At 43.5% G+C, this 14,711-nt stretch overlaps 1 protein-coding gene across 1 annotated transcript in view; it reads left to right on the forward strand.

Annotated features, from left to right (window-relative positions):
* TSPAN31 (tetraspanin 31) overlaps positions 1–7,519 on the forward strand; it is a 30,717-nt gene extending 23,198 nt beyond the window's left edge. Inside the window, exons 5-6 of the mRNA XM_081937662.1 lie at positions 5,319–5,429; positions 6,862–7,519. Of these exons, the coding sequence (XP_081793788.1) occupies positions 5,319–5,429; positions 6,862–6,936 (186 nt within the window). The 3' untranslated portion in view covers positions 6,937–7,519. The remainder of the gene's footprint in view (positions 1–5,318; positions 5,430–6,861) is intronic.
* The last annotated feature ends 7,192 nt before the right edge of the window (positions 7,520–14,711 follow it).

Consider the following 14,711-nt stretch of genomic DNA (forward strand, 5'->3'; position numbering starts at 1 on the left):
AAGAAAGGTCATAAAATGGGGCAGAACTCATTTAACAACTGTCTTGTTTAGCAAGGGAAGTTTTGGGCTCAACTGTGGTTGTAAGCGGAGGACTACCTGTAATATGGGTTGTAGCAATAGAAAATCCCAAGTTTTTCAATATTTTTTCCACAATTCATACTTTTGCTCTTTCGAGTTTTTCACCATCCTAAAGATAAGACTTTCCACATTGAGTCCTTCCAGATGATTCCCATGCAATTCCCATCTGGCCCAACAAAGCCAGTCACACAAGATGCAGGGATTTATTTATTTAAGTTCCTTTGCTTGTGGCTCATTTCCTCCTCCTTCAGCGGTCTAGATTTAAAAACAGAAATCTCTTTCCTGTTCTTAGGCTCTTTCACTTGAGGCAATTATCTAAATTACCATCTCCAGCTGTGTGTATCTGAATGTGATTAGGAACCTCCTAGCATTAACTCCTCAAGCATTAACTCCTCCTGAATGTGATTAGGAACCTCTAGCATTAACTCCTCATTTCATGAGGGTGAGGGACCCAGGGCTGCCATTTCAACAGGCCTACTTGTTCTCCCTTGTTGCTTCAAGCGGTAGTGGCTAAGAATATTTTCTGGCTAAACGTTTTAAGAAAAATTCACAGAGAACCAAGCAAAACTGTGTTTTTAGGAAAGCTTATCGGCCTTTTAGGTTTTCCTAGTAAGGGCTCCTTGAAACACAAATTGAAACATCCTGGATTAGAGCATTAATCATTCATTAAAATTTTGCTATAAATGACATTCTGTCTACCTGTGTAAGCATTTGTCCCTATATATGTTATTGCTCTGTACAAAGTACCAAGCATAACATAAAATAATAATCTTTCTTTCTAGCAATTTTTCAGCACGGGTGATTCTTCCCTATTCAATAGAAAGATGTAAAAGAAGGCTGGGCAATGTGTTTGGCAGCTTGTTCCAACATTGCTTACATACTTTGTCTTAACTAGAACCGATGCACTTTTTAAGTATTTATTATTCACAATTGTACATTAAATTCACTCAGATTGCAAGTGTCAGGGTTCCAAGTAACACCCCCAACGAAAGAAGACTCCGAGGCTTGAAGTTCCTCAAAGTTACATTTTATTAGAGATATCATATTGGCACATCTGGGAAAACTCGAATCTGAAAGTTTCCAGGTTTTCCCCACCCAAGTGAAAGTCCAAGCCCCTACCCAGCACCCACATGTCCATCACATGGTACAATCAAAGCACCGTCCCAACTGGAGATGCCTCCCAGTCACACCCCTCCAGGTGCAGGTGCAGGGCAGAATGTCCTTGACTCTCCGAGAAAGGAATGTCATTATAGCTATATATCTCCCCAACTCCATACAATCCCCCCTCCCAGTTTCCCACAGACTAAATGTGGCAGGCCTGAAGATCCAATGCCCAAGATGGCTTTCAGGCCTGACAGCAAGACTGTAACTGTTTTACAGTAAGCAAGGTTTCTTTTAATCATGATTTGTGCATCACAATAATGTAAGAGTTGGAGTCATATTTTGTATTTTTAAAGCATGCATCGTATTCTCTAATTTCTGCTAGTACAAAGTATATATTTATCAGAAAGGCCTTCCTATGGGCCCAAATCTACTGCCGCCCTAAAAGATACAGATGAAGGAAACTGCCTTCCTTTGCAATGCGCTGTCCTTCCTTTTTAAGGAGCTTTGTTTTAAAGTTAATTAAAAGCAGCTTGTTGTCCAAGACCTTCTATTCCATAAGAGATGGGTTTGGTTGTTTAATTACTTCATTTGTATACTATCTATTCCCCAAGGCTCTGGGTAGTTAACAATCTGATTACAAAAGAAAAGACTTCCAAAAGGGAGCGGGGGAGTCTCAAATTATACATCAACAGAAATAAAATCAAAAATATATTTTAAAAACCCCAAAAATAAGGAATCCTCACCTTCAAAACAGACAGTAGTAGTTGTGCTGCCCCAATTCTAGTCTCTCCATGTCATTCACAAGTGCAACCAATGCAGTTTCCATGCCGTATCCTGGCCTATAACCTTACTACCAAGTATCCAAATACTATTTTGTCTAGATTCTCTGCACTTGCAGAGCCACTACCTTTTCTAGAATGTTTCCTATGTCAGGGTTCCAAATAGCATCCAAAAATAAATGAGAGTCCAAGGCAAAGTATTGCTCAAAGTTCCAATTTATTAAGCGAGCAATGTTGGCATATCTGGGAAAACCCACATCTGAAAGCTTCCCGGTTTTCCCCACCTAGTTAAAAGTTCAAGATCTTGCCCCCACACCCACAAGTCCATCACATGGTCCAATGTCCCACTGCTATGCTGGCAGTTCCACCCATCCAGTTCCAGTCAGGTGCAGAGGTGCAAAGACAAAGGATGACCTTGGCTTTCTAGAAAGAATGTTGTTATGGCTACAACGCATCTCACTCATACAATCCCCTCTCCCATTATCCCACAATAGAAAATGCATAGTAGAATAATAGAAAGTGTGGCAGGCCAAAGATCCAAAAGAAAAGATGGCTGCAGGCCTGACATCCTATTATAGATCTGAATTATCCAAAACAGTCAAATCAAGTCAAAGTTCTTTGAACAGAGGGCATACCGCACTTTTTCAAATGGTTTACCTTTGGCATAGGTCGCCCCTTGGAGAAGAATAGATTACTTTTCAAACTGAACTTTCTGCCCCTTTATGGGGGGCAGGGGCTAACCAGCCCTGAGGGACAGGCATTCAACTAAGCGGTGAAGATGACATTCCAGATATTTCCTTCAAGATTCAAAATGATCCCGGATCATACCACAAGATATGAAGTTCAGTCATCTCCCTTTTGCTACTGAAATAACTGCTCTGGAATCTGGTTAGCTATCAACAAAATACCGCAAGAATTCTTTTTGGCAGCCATTGAAATGATTGTGACTATTTTTCCCTAAAAGAATCAAGTCATTTTAAACAAGGCCACAGTATTAACGATACAGATTTGTTTATTTTTAGTTATTTCACCTTCTGCAGCATCTGGGTTAATAGGCCTTTTTCCACGGATGAGGTAGTTCCATCATAGAACTCCCCAGCAATCATAAAACAAATTCTCCACAACAGGCAAAGGTCGTGGGTCAGATCATATTGAGACAAAGTACAAATTTAATGTGCTTTTTTTTCATATGCATTAGGCCCATAACTGTCATGGCAGACATTTACTCCTGACTCATACCATGACTCTTGTCAAGGAAAGGCAGGTTGAAATCTCCCAAAACTACCATCCTTGAGGTACACCATCTTCACCTCAGCAACAAGATCTAATAGCTCTGACACGAATGCTGCGATATAGGAGAAGGAATGGTACAGGAGGAGTAAACCCATTTGGCACAAAGAAAGATTGGCGCCCGGCTATCTGCATGTAGTGCCATTGATCCTGACAGAATCTACCCAGCTTCCTGACTCTCAGTGGTTGCGAACTCAGAATCCAGGATTGGCAGCTTCCCAAGAGAAGAACATGACCTCCTCCTCTTAGTGATGCAAACGAGAAGTGTCAGGCGTCCTTATTTATTTATTAAACTAATTTATCTGCTCAACTCTCACACACTGATTTTAATAGATATTAAATAATAATAGGCCTATCAATAGCAGCAGCTGGAGCTTGGGTTCCAGCAATCTGGTTTTTAGAGTGAGAATTGGAAGCTGGAGAATGGAGTGATGATTGAAGATATCAAGCATTTCATTCCTTAATGTGGTTCATCTTCACCCTCTTGCCGTACCTCCCATTGCTTGTCACAACTGTAATCTCGTTCCTCCACAGTACACACTAAAGATGATTAGGGGACTGGAGGCTAAAACATGATGATGCGGAAGCTGGATATGTCTATAGTGTCGTGAAGAGCAAAAATAGGAGTGACATATCAGCAGTCTTCCAATATTCAAATGCCAGTCATAAAGAAGAAGGGGGTCAACCTATTCTCCAAAGCACCTGAAGGCAGAACAAGAAGTAACAGATGGAAGCTTATCAAGGAAAGGACAAACCTATAACTAAGGAGAAATTTCCTGACAGTGAGAACAATTAGTGAATCGGCTTGCTTCCAGAAGTTGTGGATGCTCCATCACCGAAGGCTTTTAAGAAGGGATTGGACAGCCATTGGTCCAGAATGGTATAGGGCAAGGGTTGGCAACCTTAAACACTCAAAGAGCCACAAAGGTCCTAGACGGAAGCACCCCGTTCAATTCTAAAGCCGACCAGAAGTCCGTTTCTCCCACCATAAGAGTCTCCTCCTAGTGCGGGGGTCCTTTTTCTTCTGCTAACTGGAAGTCCAGTTCCCCCACCATAGAGTCTCCACCAGTGAACAGCTTCAGAGGAAGAGCAATCCAATTCCTAACAAAGTCCACTTTTTGATTGCTGCTAATCAGTGGTGGGATTCAAATTATTTAACAACTGGTTCTCTGCCCTAATGGTTTTTCCCAACAGCCTGTCCTTACTGAAAGCCCTATCAATTGTGGAGCTGACCGGCAATGGAGCTGCAGCAGAGGGATGAAAGCGCCACATGTGGCTCCAGAGCCATGGGTTGCTGACCCCTGGTATAGGGCCTCCTGCTTGAACAGGACATTGGATTAGAATACCTTCAAAATCCCTGTTATACTGTTACATTCACCCTGGCCTATATCCCCTGATCAAAACAAAAACCCCACCCACAGGTTGCCATGTTATGAATCCGTATATTGTACATTTCATAGTTTTAAAAGTAATTTTCAAACCAGCTCATCTTATTTAGAGCAGACTACCCAAGATTAAATTCAAGGGAGAATGCATATGGGATGCGAACTCCTGCAAGCATTTTTGATGCAGTAAATGAGTGCGCCTGAAGTGTTCCACCATTGAGGTTCTGTTCAAATGTGCTGAACTACATCTTTTGACAATGCTGCCAGTGGAGTTAACAGTTGTGTGTCAATTTTGGCAGGGCTCTATCCATTGTATTTTATTTGTAAGTATGCAACTTCCTTCTGTGTAGGAATAACTGGATAGGATTACCTTCTAATTCACCAGTGAACAGCTTCAGAGGAAGAGCAATCCAATTCCTAACAGAGTCCAATTTTTGATTGCTGCTAATCAGTGGTGGGATTCAAATGATTTAACAACTGGTTCTCTGCCCTAATGGTTTTTCCCGACAGCCAGTTCACCAAACTGCTCAGAAAGTTAACAATTGGTTCTCCCAAAGTGGTGGAAACTGGCTGAATCCCACCACTGCTGCTAATGGTGTCTGCAAGTAGGAAACGTTTCTGGTTGTCTCTTACAAACGGGGAATATACGTAGAGTTACACTGCATTTTGTCGCCTCATGCAGCCGTGCACAAAAACATCTGGATGCTTAAAGTGTGGGGTTGTGCTGATGGAACACGCCGATGAGGCTTTGAAAATCCTTGGTGGAGTTGGACTCTTCTTCAGTTTCACAGAGGTAACTAATGTCTATGAAACTAATTGAAAGCAGGGGCTACTTAGCCTAGGTAACTGTCAATCATTTAAGTGAGGCCTGTCAGACTGGTGTCCCCTGGGCTGGATATGTCAGGGGCAGGCCACGCCCACCCAACTCCACAAAGGCAAAAAGCGTGGCGATACGTTACGATCCGGCCTGTGATGCAATCGAGTTTGACAACTGTGATTTAAGTGTTTGAAATATCCCCTGATCTCAGAGAGAGATTTTATTTATTTACTTATTTGTATTCCGCCTTTATTTATTATTATTATTATTATTATTATTATTATTATTATTATTATTATTATTTTTATTATTTTTATTATTTTTATATTTTTATAAATAACTGAAGGCAACAAACGTGTCTGATCTTATCTTCCTCCTCTTGTTTTCCCCACAACAGCAGTCCTCTGAGGGAGGTTGTGCTGAGAGAGTGTGATTGTCCCAAAGTCACCCAGCTGACTTCATAGCTAAGGAGGGACTTGAACTCATGGTTCCCTGCTTGCTAGCCTGGTGCCTTAACCATTGCACCAAACTGGCTCTCGATACAACCAGAGTAACATTACAATCTATCCCTTTGATAATTTCACATCAGGGATAAGCTGCAGTTCCTACATCTCTAAAGTTTGGTTGGATAGATACTTTTTAATTTAGCGCTAAAATGGAAATGGCGTTTGAATTAATTTGGCATCTTGAGGGAGGGCATTCCAGGACTGACAGACAAGACTTCTTTTAGAGCACTGGACCACAACTCCCAAATTCTCAATAAAGATCATGTTGCCAAGGAAGTTCTACCCTGTTTTCCTGAAAATAAGACAGGATCTTACTTACTTTCGACCCCCAAAATAAGCACTTTTCAGGGAGGTCTTATTATTTTTTGAGGTTCAGGAGGCCCCTTAACCTCATCCCATGGCCTGCGGATCAGCTGATCCAGAGAGGGCCGGAAGTTCTGTCTCTGTTTTTGGCACACATTTGCCAGCCCTATCGTCACTGGGCCTGCAGCTCTTTTTGTAGCCACCACTAAGAGAAAGGGCATGGTAGCTAGAGTTTGCGGGAGTGGCCTCCACAAGGCCATTCCGTGTGGGTGGCAGGTGCATGGGGGATGTTCCCCCCTTCCCACCCCAGGAAATGCCAGGGACCAGCTATGCACACGGTTAAGTATTTTAGAGGAGGGCTTATTTTGGGGGGAGGGCTTATTTTAGGGTATGCGCTCAAAAGCCCAATTGGGCTTATTATTCGGGGAGGTCTTATTTTCAGGGAAACAGGGTATGAATTTAACTCTGAAAACTGGTTCTCACCATATATTTGAAAGAGACAGCTCATGACAAATAATTTCCTAACCATTCATAAGATAAGCATGTTGGGATGAAGGAATGAAATCTTGTAATTGGGTTTTTCCTTTTTTGCCTTTCAGATCCTTGGAGTATGGCTTGCAATGCGTTACAGAAACCAGAAGGATCCCAGAGCCAACCCCAGTGCCTTTTTATAGTTCTTTCTCCTACCACCTTCCAGGTTTCCTTTTTAGTTAGTTACTTCTTGCTTATTTAAGACCTCCCATTTCCATCACTTGGTTGCCAACCACTCTTGCAAGCCCTACGAGGGCGAATTTTGCCTTTATGCCAAAACGCTGATAGGATGGAACAGCAAGCAAAGGTCTCATCCCTGACATGAAGCCTTTGGCATGTGGCAAAGGGATCCAGTACTGGAAAGAAAAAAGCGGACATTCGTTGGTATCATGTAAGCTAGTGGGGAAAAAAATCATTTTGTTGACTCGTGTAATTGCTGCTCATAACTACAATCATTTTGGTGTTTTAAAATTGTTTTCATTATCGTACCCGTGTTTTTAAAAAATAGATTTTCCCTAAAGTTGCTTCCCTCCCCCCACTCCACAAATGTCTTCACCTTGACAAGGTGAAGTGCTTTGTCTTACCTTTTAAGCAGCAGAGGCAACAATTGTCCCATAAAATTACTTTCTGTCGGGTTTGCCTTCCCAATTTGTGTTTTCTATGGTCAAACATAGTAGACACGAGTGCTATATGAAGCAGCTCTGGGGAAAGGTTTAGTTTAAAGAAGCATGATGTTTTTAGATTTTTTTTTTTTAACAAGCTGAAATTGAAATTAACCTAAATTCAGAATTTACAATCAATTACGTAGGCTGCCTCTTTAAGGAGGAAGGTCATAATCTGCCTAAAACTGACCAGGGAACTCACTTGCTCATAGTGTGGGAATCCAGTGGTGGGATTCAAGTAATTTAACAACTGGTTCTCTGCCCTAATGATTTCTTCCAACAACCAGTTTGCCAAACTGCTCAGAAAGTTAACAACTGGTTCTCCCAAAGTGGTGCAAGCTGGCTGAATCCCACCACTGATTACATCTTTAAAAATTCTTAAAACTGGCTTGAAAGTGATTTCTCTGAAAACCCATACACCAGGGGTGTCCAAACTTGAGAACTTTAAGACTTGTGGACTTCAACTCCCAGAATTCCCCAGCCAGCCATGCTGGCTGGAGAATTCTGGGAGTTGAAGTCCACAAGTCTTAAAAGTTCCCAAGTTTGGACACCCCTGCCATACACCTTTGGAACAAAGGAACTTGAGTAATACCACCCTGAGTTTTGGATTCCAAGTTCCTTTGCAATCTTCTTCCTGTGGTGGAAGATGAAGCCTTGAAACTATTGTATGCTGGTGATCTAGGTATGTCCTATTCTGTTCAGTTGTTTCCCCTATATTCGATAGTTGTGAGTTAGGATGTATGTGAGGATCTTAGCTAACCCCCATTGGGGATTCCGTTATTTGAACGCTAGCCCGCCTGTGTAGTAGCCCCACCCCCCTGCTTCCGGTTTCAGCCCGCTATCATTCTCATATGCAATTTCTTTTGTTCTACTTTTTAACAAGGGAAGCTGCGGCTGAGCACAAGCATGTTACACATTAACACTGGGCTTTGTATAGTATTAAGTGAGCTAGATGGCAGCCTAGGAAAGACGGTTGCCGTGCTGTCGGTCTCTTGTCAAGAAAGGTCCTATTGAAGCTCCTACAGAGGCGTCCTTTCAAAAGCCAGATCTTTCGCGGATGGAGATTGGAAGGGCCCGTGCCTTCAAGATGAAAAGCAGAAGCACGTTCCCTTTTAATGGGGAAAGAAAACACGGACTGCTTTCTCTTTGATGAGTATGAATGTCTTCTAGTGAAACCATGAATGTTTCATAGGCTGCGCCCTTATGACACGGACCGTACCATTTATTTATAGATTAGGGAATGTCTCATAATCAGTGGCATATTTTGTGAGCAAGTAGTTATGTAAGGCAGGTGGAAATAGCTTGACAAATTCTTCTTCTCAACTCCTAAAGCTACAGCCAGCCTCTTGAGGTTATCATCCTGGGCAATAACGTAACATTAAATGGTATAGATAAGCCCCAAAACACTTTTCTTGCCTTTGGAGAAAAATTGATCTCTCTAAACTGCTAGGGTTACAACTTCAGTCAAATGTTGAGATGGGAAAAAGAGGGAGAAGATCTTTGTAAACATTTGATGTGTACTCTATCCTTCTGAGAATTACAAAAATTGGCTAATAATAGAATGCAAATACGAATGACAAATAACTGAAATCATCTAAAAAGCAAGCACCTGGCAAGAGATGCATCTTTACAGATATCCTAAATGCCCCACCCCTACCCCAAAGAAATAGTGACGGTTCGCAGCTCCTGAAGGAGCATTATCTGAGAATGAAGCCCCCTCCCACACCCTGAAAATAAGAGCTGGCATGAGTTGCACAAGGGAGACATCATGAACCTGCCCTGGAGATCCCAACAACTATAAAAGTGTGAATCGTAAGACAGATTCTAAGCCATTTAAAGCTGTAAAGGTTAACATGAACACCTTCAATTATGCTCAGGAAGCAACTGGCAAACCAGAGAACTTTTAGTACAGGCTTCACACGATTTTATACCTCCTACTAGTTAGGCTGAGGTGCACTTTTTGTAGTCTGCAAAATACAGTGTCTTGATGGACGAGTTGCAGGAGTTAAGACGTGAAGTAACACCTTCACAACTTGTCATCAAACCTGACCAACCTGAGAAAGGTGCAATTAGTTTAGATGTAACTAGAAGGGTGCACTCACCTCACATGAGAATCCAGTGACATTTGAAACTCGAGGAGTACTCCCAGCCTTGGAACCTGCTCTTTCAGAGAACTTTTATCTAAATTAGGCTGATCTTGGTCTCCATCTTCAGTTTCTCATTTGAAAACTCATTTGGATTTAATTTCGGATTGTTCCTGTTCATTGACTTGCATTATTGAATTGACAGGAAGTAGTTCCTTTCTTGGAACTGAATGAGGAGCAATAGAGCTAGGTTAACATCAGCTGGGAATAACCTTCCAAAACTCCCCCCCCCCTCTGGTTTCATCCTGTATAGAGAGCAAGTCTACAAAGACATCAAGAGGCAACCCCAATTACCGTATTTTTCAAAGTATAAGGTGCACCTTTTTCCCTCAAGAGGGTGAAAATCTGGGTGCGTCTTATACACTGAATACAGCATTTTTGACCTCCCGAAACCTTGATCCCTTTGCAAAAATGGCTGTGCATAGCCTTTATGAGGTTTCCAGAGTGCTCCTGGGGGCTGGGGAGGGCAAAAATGAGCAAAAAATGGGCCGTTTTTGGTTTGTTTTTGCCCCCCCCAGCCCCGAGGAGCATTCTATAAGCCTCCTAAAGGCTATGCATGCCATTTTTTTGACAAAAAATGGGCCCATTTTCGTGAAAAATGGGCTGTTGTTTGGGAGGTCTGCAGAGTGCAAAACTTTTTTTTAAAAAATTGCCTCTTCAAAATCTTGGTGCGTCTTATACTCCGAAAAATACGGTAATACCTCAGCATCACCTTCTGGATGTGGAATGATTAGAACCATGTAAAATAAGTCTGATCTTATCCTATAGTCCAGAAAGTCTACTCTATAGTCCACTACATGCTGTAGTGGGGATAGCAAAAGTGACAATGGGTACAGAACTGGTAGGGCTATGCTCCCATCAAAGTTCCAGAAGGGCATAGGACAACTTTGCCATGGCCAAGTCGCTGCAGCTCACTTGTTGTGGGACAACTCACCACAGCCAACTCGCTGTGGAACAATGAATTGTGAAATAGAATCGTTAAATAATGCAAAAGGAAGTACAAACTGAAATGTGAATGACAACAATTATAATTGTTTATTTTAATCAAATTGAATTCAGTTGTCCCATCGCAAGTTATCCCATGGCGGGTTGGCCTTGGTGAGTTGATTGCGGCAAGATGGCGCTGGTGAATTGGCTGCAGTGAGGTGGCTGCAGCAATTTGTTCCATTCTGTTCCAGAACAAGTGAAAAACCCCAAGCCACCCAGGGTATTTTAATTCTACGATCTGGCTGAAAGCTTGATATTCATCCAGAAAAATCAATATTATTTAGCTGCATCTAGAGCCGCAGGGCCACGACATTTTTTTAATCACTATATCATGAAGTGGAATATTGAGATTGGCCTATAATTCCACAAGTCTCCTGGGTCAAGAGCATGATTGTGCTATAAAAGATCTTATGAGGGTCTCCATTAGACATGGGGAAGACATTTTTAAGCAGGAACTGGACACCATGTTAGCAGCCCTTACACACTGGGGAAGGGTGCTGGCAGCCTACCGAGCTACATTACTCGCAGGAACCTATTGAAACAATTCAACGTGCACTTTATATAAGGTGGCAAGTGAAAACTGGACTGTAGCCATGGTTGACTTATCCTGTTTACCTTAGAGGAAGGGTTAGACAGGTACCATGCATTAAACACATAAAATGGAGTTTGCAGGCTATTTCTCTCAATCCACCTTTTTTTGCTAGGGACTATTTTGGCCCTGCAGTGGTGGTTGATAGGGAGGGTGACGGAAATAACCTATCATAAAATAGCAATCTGATGTATTCAGAGCTGCCTACAGCTTTAAGATCTACATACTTTCCCCATCATGTAGACATGGAATTGCTCCTGTTGCAACAGGCAATTTAAATAAATTCATTTTTGTCCAATGCAGGTCTTGAATGGTTTTTTTCTTTAGTACTTGCTGCTTTACTACCTTGGGGGTGTAAAGTGGTGTGCTTGCCCGTATTTGTGCAAGCAGATATTTTACAATGGTCGTACTGTGAAGAGTACTGGCAGTAGTTCATATGGGAATGAATGAGAAGGGCGTCTCAATCTAAGAGCAGGGACAACCAGTGTACAACACAAAGCACAACAAAGGCTTTCCTAGCCCTTTTCTGCTACCTGCTCCTTGAAATAGGAGTGATGAGTCTTGGAAGAATCCAGGATTATGCCCTGGGTCCAGGTGAGACAGTTCAACCCCATCCAGGATCAAAGAGGCTAAACCCTCAGATACAGAAGAGCCTCACAGCCACTCTCTCATCCCAAAGTTCAGTTGAAGTCTGTCGTTCTTCAGATGCCCACGGCTTCCAAGCACCTCAAATGTACATCCATGGCATCACTCAGTTCATCCCAGACCGAGATGTACAATTGGGTATCCATTCACATGCTTATGGTACCACATCCTGTGGCGATGGGTAATCTCACTCGATGGGTTCCATGTAGATGTTAAAGGGAACAAAGAGAGCATGGAACCCTGTTGCATCTTGTTCTGACCTAGGCTTCTCATGAGCATGAAGCAAACTCCTTGTCCCGACCCCTTTTATTACTTTACCGTGAATTCACATCCAGCAAAGTCTTTCAAGGGAGGATTTACAGTGACAGATCTTATCTGGCTTGGAGAACTGCCAGGCTGATATCTGCAAAACTTGGCAAGGAGTCTTGTGGAGAGTCACAAACCAATTAAGCAAACTAATTGTCTTCTGCAAACTCCACTCCCCTTTCGCTCCTCTTTTATTTCCTCTGGGAGGAGCCTTTCATTGTCCACCCGTGGCCTTACACCAGTGCTTCTCAATTATTTTCTGTCATGCCCCCCCTAGGAAGAAGAAAACATTTCGCGCCCCCCCCCCGCGCGACTGTAAATAGTATAATTTGTCTATAAAATTGTTATAAGTACACCTCTGCATAACAGCACACCGGTCTTTCCTCGTCTCCCACCGTAGTCACATGCTTCCTTTCCTCTTTCCCTCTTACTTGTCTATCCTTCCTTCCACCCTCCCTTCCTCCTTCCCTTCCTTCCTGCCTCCCTTCCAGTTCCCTCCTTCCTCTTTCCCCCTGCCTGCCTGCCTTCTTTCCTCTTTCCCTATCCTATCCTTCCTTTCTCCCTCCCTCCTTCCCTGCCTCCCTTCCAGTTCCATTCTTCCCTCCTTCCTTCTGCCTCCTTCCTGCCTGCTTGCCTTCTTTCCTCTTTCCCTCTTGCTTGTCTATCCTTACTCCCTCCTCCCTTTCTTCCCTCCCTCCCTGCCAGCAGCTCCTCCAGCATCCCAGCTGGAAGCAGCAGCACAACAGTCGCCGTTACCAGGGGTGAAGGGGTGGCGGTGGCAAGATCGGGCGACCGCCGCCCCTTTGTCCCTTCCCCAACAGCGGCTGTTGCGCTTCCGCTTCCAGACGGAATGCTGGCGGTGGAGCTGCTGGCGGGGAGGCGAGCTACCTGCATAAAGACGCCGCCGAGGGCATGGCAGAATATATCCCGGCTTGAAGTGGCAGCGCTGGGGACTGCTCAGAGACTCATCAGAGCCGCGGGCTGGAGCTGTGCAAAAAGTCTGCTTGGGCTGGGGGGGGGGAGGGAAGCCTGGGACAGCCATGCTTCCCTCCCTCCCACCCCCGCCCGAGCAAGCTTCTTGCACAGCTCCAGCCCGCGGCTCCAATGAAAATCCACAGCCCGAAGTGCTGCCACTTCCAGGCGGGATATATTATGCCTCGCCCACGCCGCCGCCGTTGCACCCAGATGGAAAGGGAGCCTTCGCGCCCCTCTTTACGGAGCCTCGCGCCCCCCCAGGGGGGCGCGCCCCACTATTTGAGAACCGCTGCCTTACACCCAAGTCGACCCCTTGTTCTTTAGTTGTTCCCTTTGTTTGGCAATTCTGTGCATGTGCACACTGGGAACAGGCTCCAGCTGTTCGTCTGCCTGACTGATGTCTGACTCTGAAGGCAGCTGATAAGTGTCAGACGGCCCTGGCTGCATCTCTGCCACAGAGCCCTCATCAGAGCCTTCCCCAGACTTCAGGATTGGCCATGTTCTCCCCCAACCTCCTCACTGTCTGAATCTGGTGCCACCTCCACTGACGGGCCACAACACACCTCACATAATTGAAAGAAGGTCGCATCTTAGCAAAGCAAAGTAAGATTAGCAACAAAAACAAGACAGCAGGTTGCACATGAGGCTTCAACTCTTATATTCCCTTACTGAGGAAACATTCGGTGATAGCCACGCTATCAATTGTATATTTCTTTTATCAAAACAGCAACACAGGTGGTGTCTTGAGCTACATAAATGGAAATAAACTTCAATATAAGGCACATAACAATAGCTGCCCCTGAGTACACATATGTACCAGAGTCATGTATGTTTCAAAGAATACATATAATGTACTGTCATTTCTGTAAACAGCAGAATCAATTGTGAAACTCAAGATCGTTGATTATCAGCAGAAGAATCCATAATAACAAACGCCACTGAATGTATTACAATGCGGTGAACTTGCAGTTTGCTGTCCAGAGATTTGGGTACATCACAAACTTAGAAATAGCTTTGATTTGTAAAAGAAAAAATAGCTTTGATTTGTAAAAGAAAAAAAAAAACAGCCAAATTTCTCCCGTTTGTCTCTCAGGTTCTGAATACCCCCAAATCAGGTGCATACAAAAACATATATTTTATGAGGAGCCTTTCTAAAAATATATTTCGGGTTAGAGTAACGGTTGATTAATATATCGAAGGGGAAGAGAGAGAACCTTATTCAAATGAAGCATTGTAACAGTTTACGCCAACATTTAGCTAAAACAAGGAAAACAGGAAGAATGTATTAGCAAAAATACATCACTGGAGAAGAGCCTAGTGCTGGGAAAGACTGAGGGCAAAAGAAGGGGACGGCGGAGAATGAGGCGGCTGGATGGAGTCACCGAAGCAGTAGGCGTGAGATTAAATGGACTCCAAAGGATGGTAGTGGACAGGAAGGCCTGGAGGAATGTTGTCCATGGGGTCACGATGGGTCGGATACGACAAGTTAGCAAAAAAAAAAGATGGTTGCTACTCGTAGTAAATGCCGAGCATGATATTCTCACAGCATGAAGATAAGCCGAGCTCTCAGTTAAGTTTGAAATTAAACTTGAATGGCTTCGATTCCAGGT

This window comes from Natrix helvetica (genome assembly GCF_964273705.1).
Source record: "Natrix helvetica genome assembly, chromosome: 1".
Lineage (NCBI taxonomy): Eukaryota > Metazoa > Chordata > Lepidosauria > Squamata > Natricidae > Natrix > Natrix helvetica.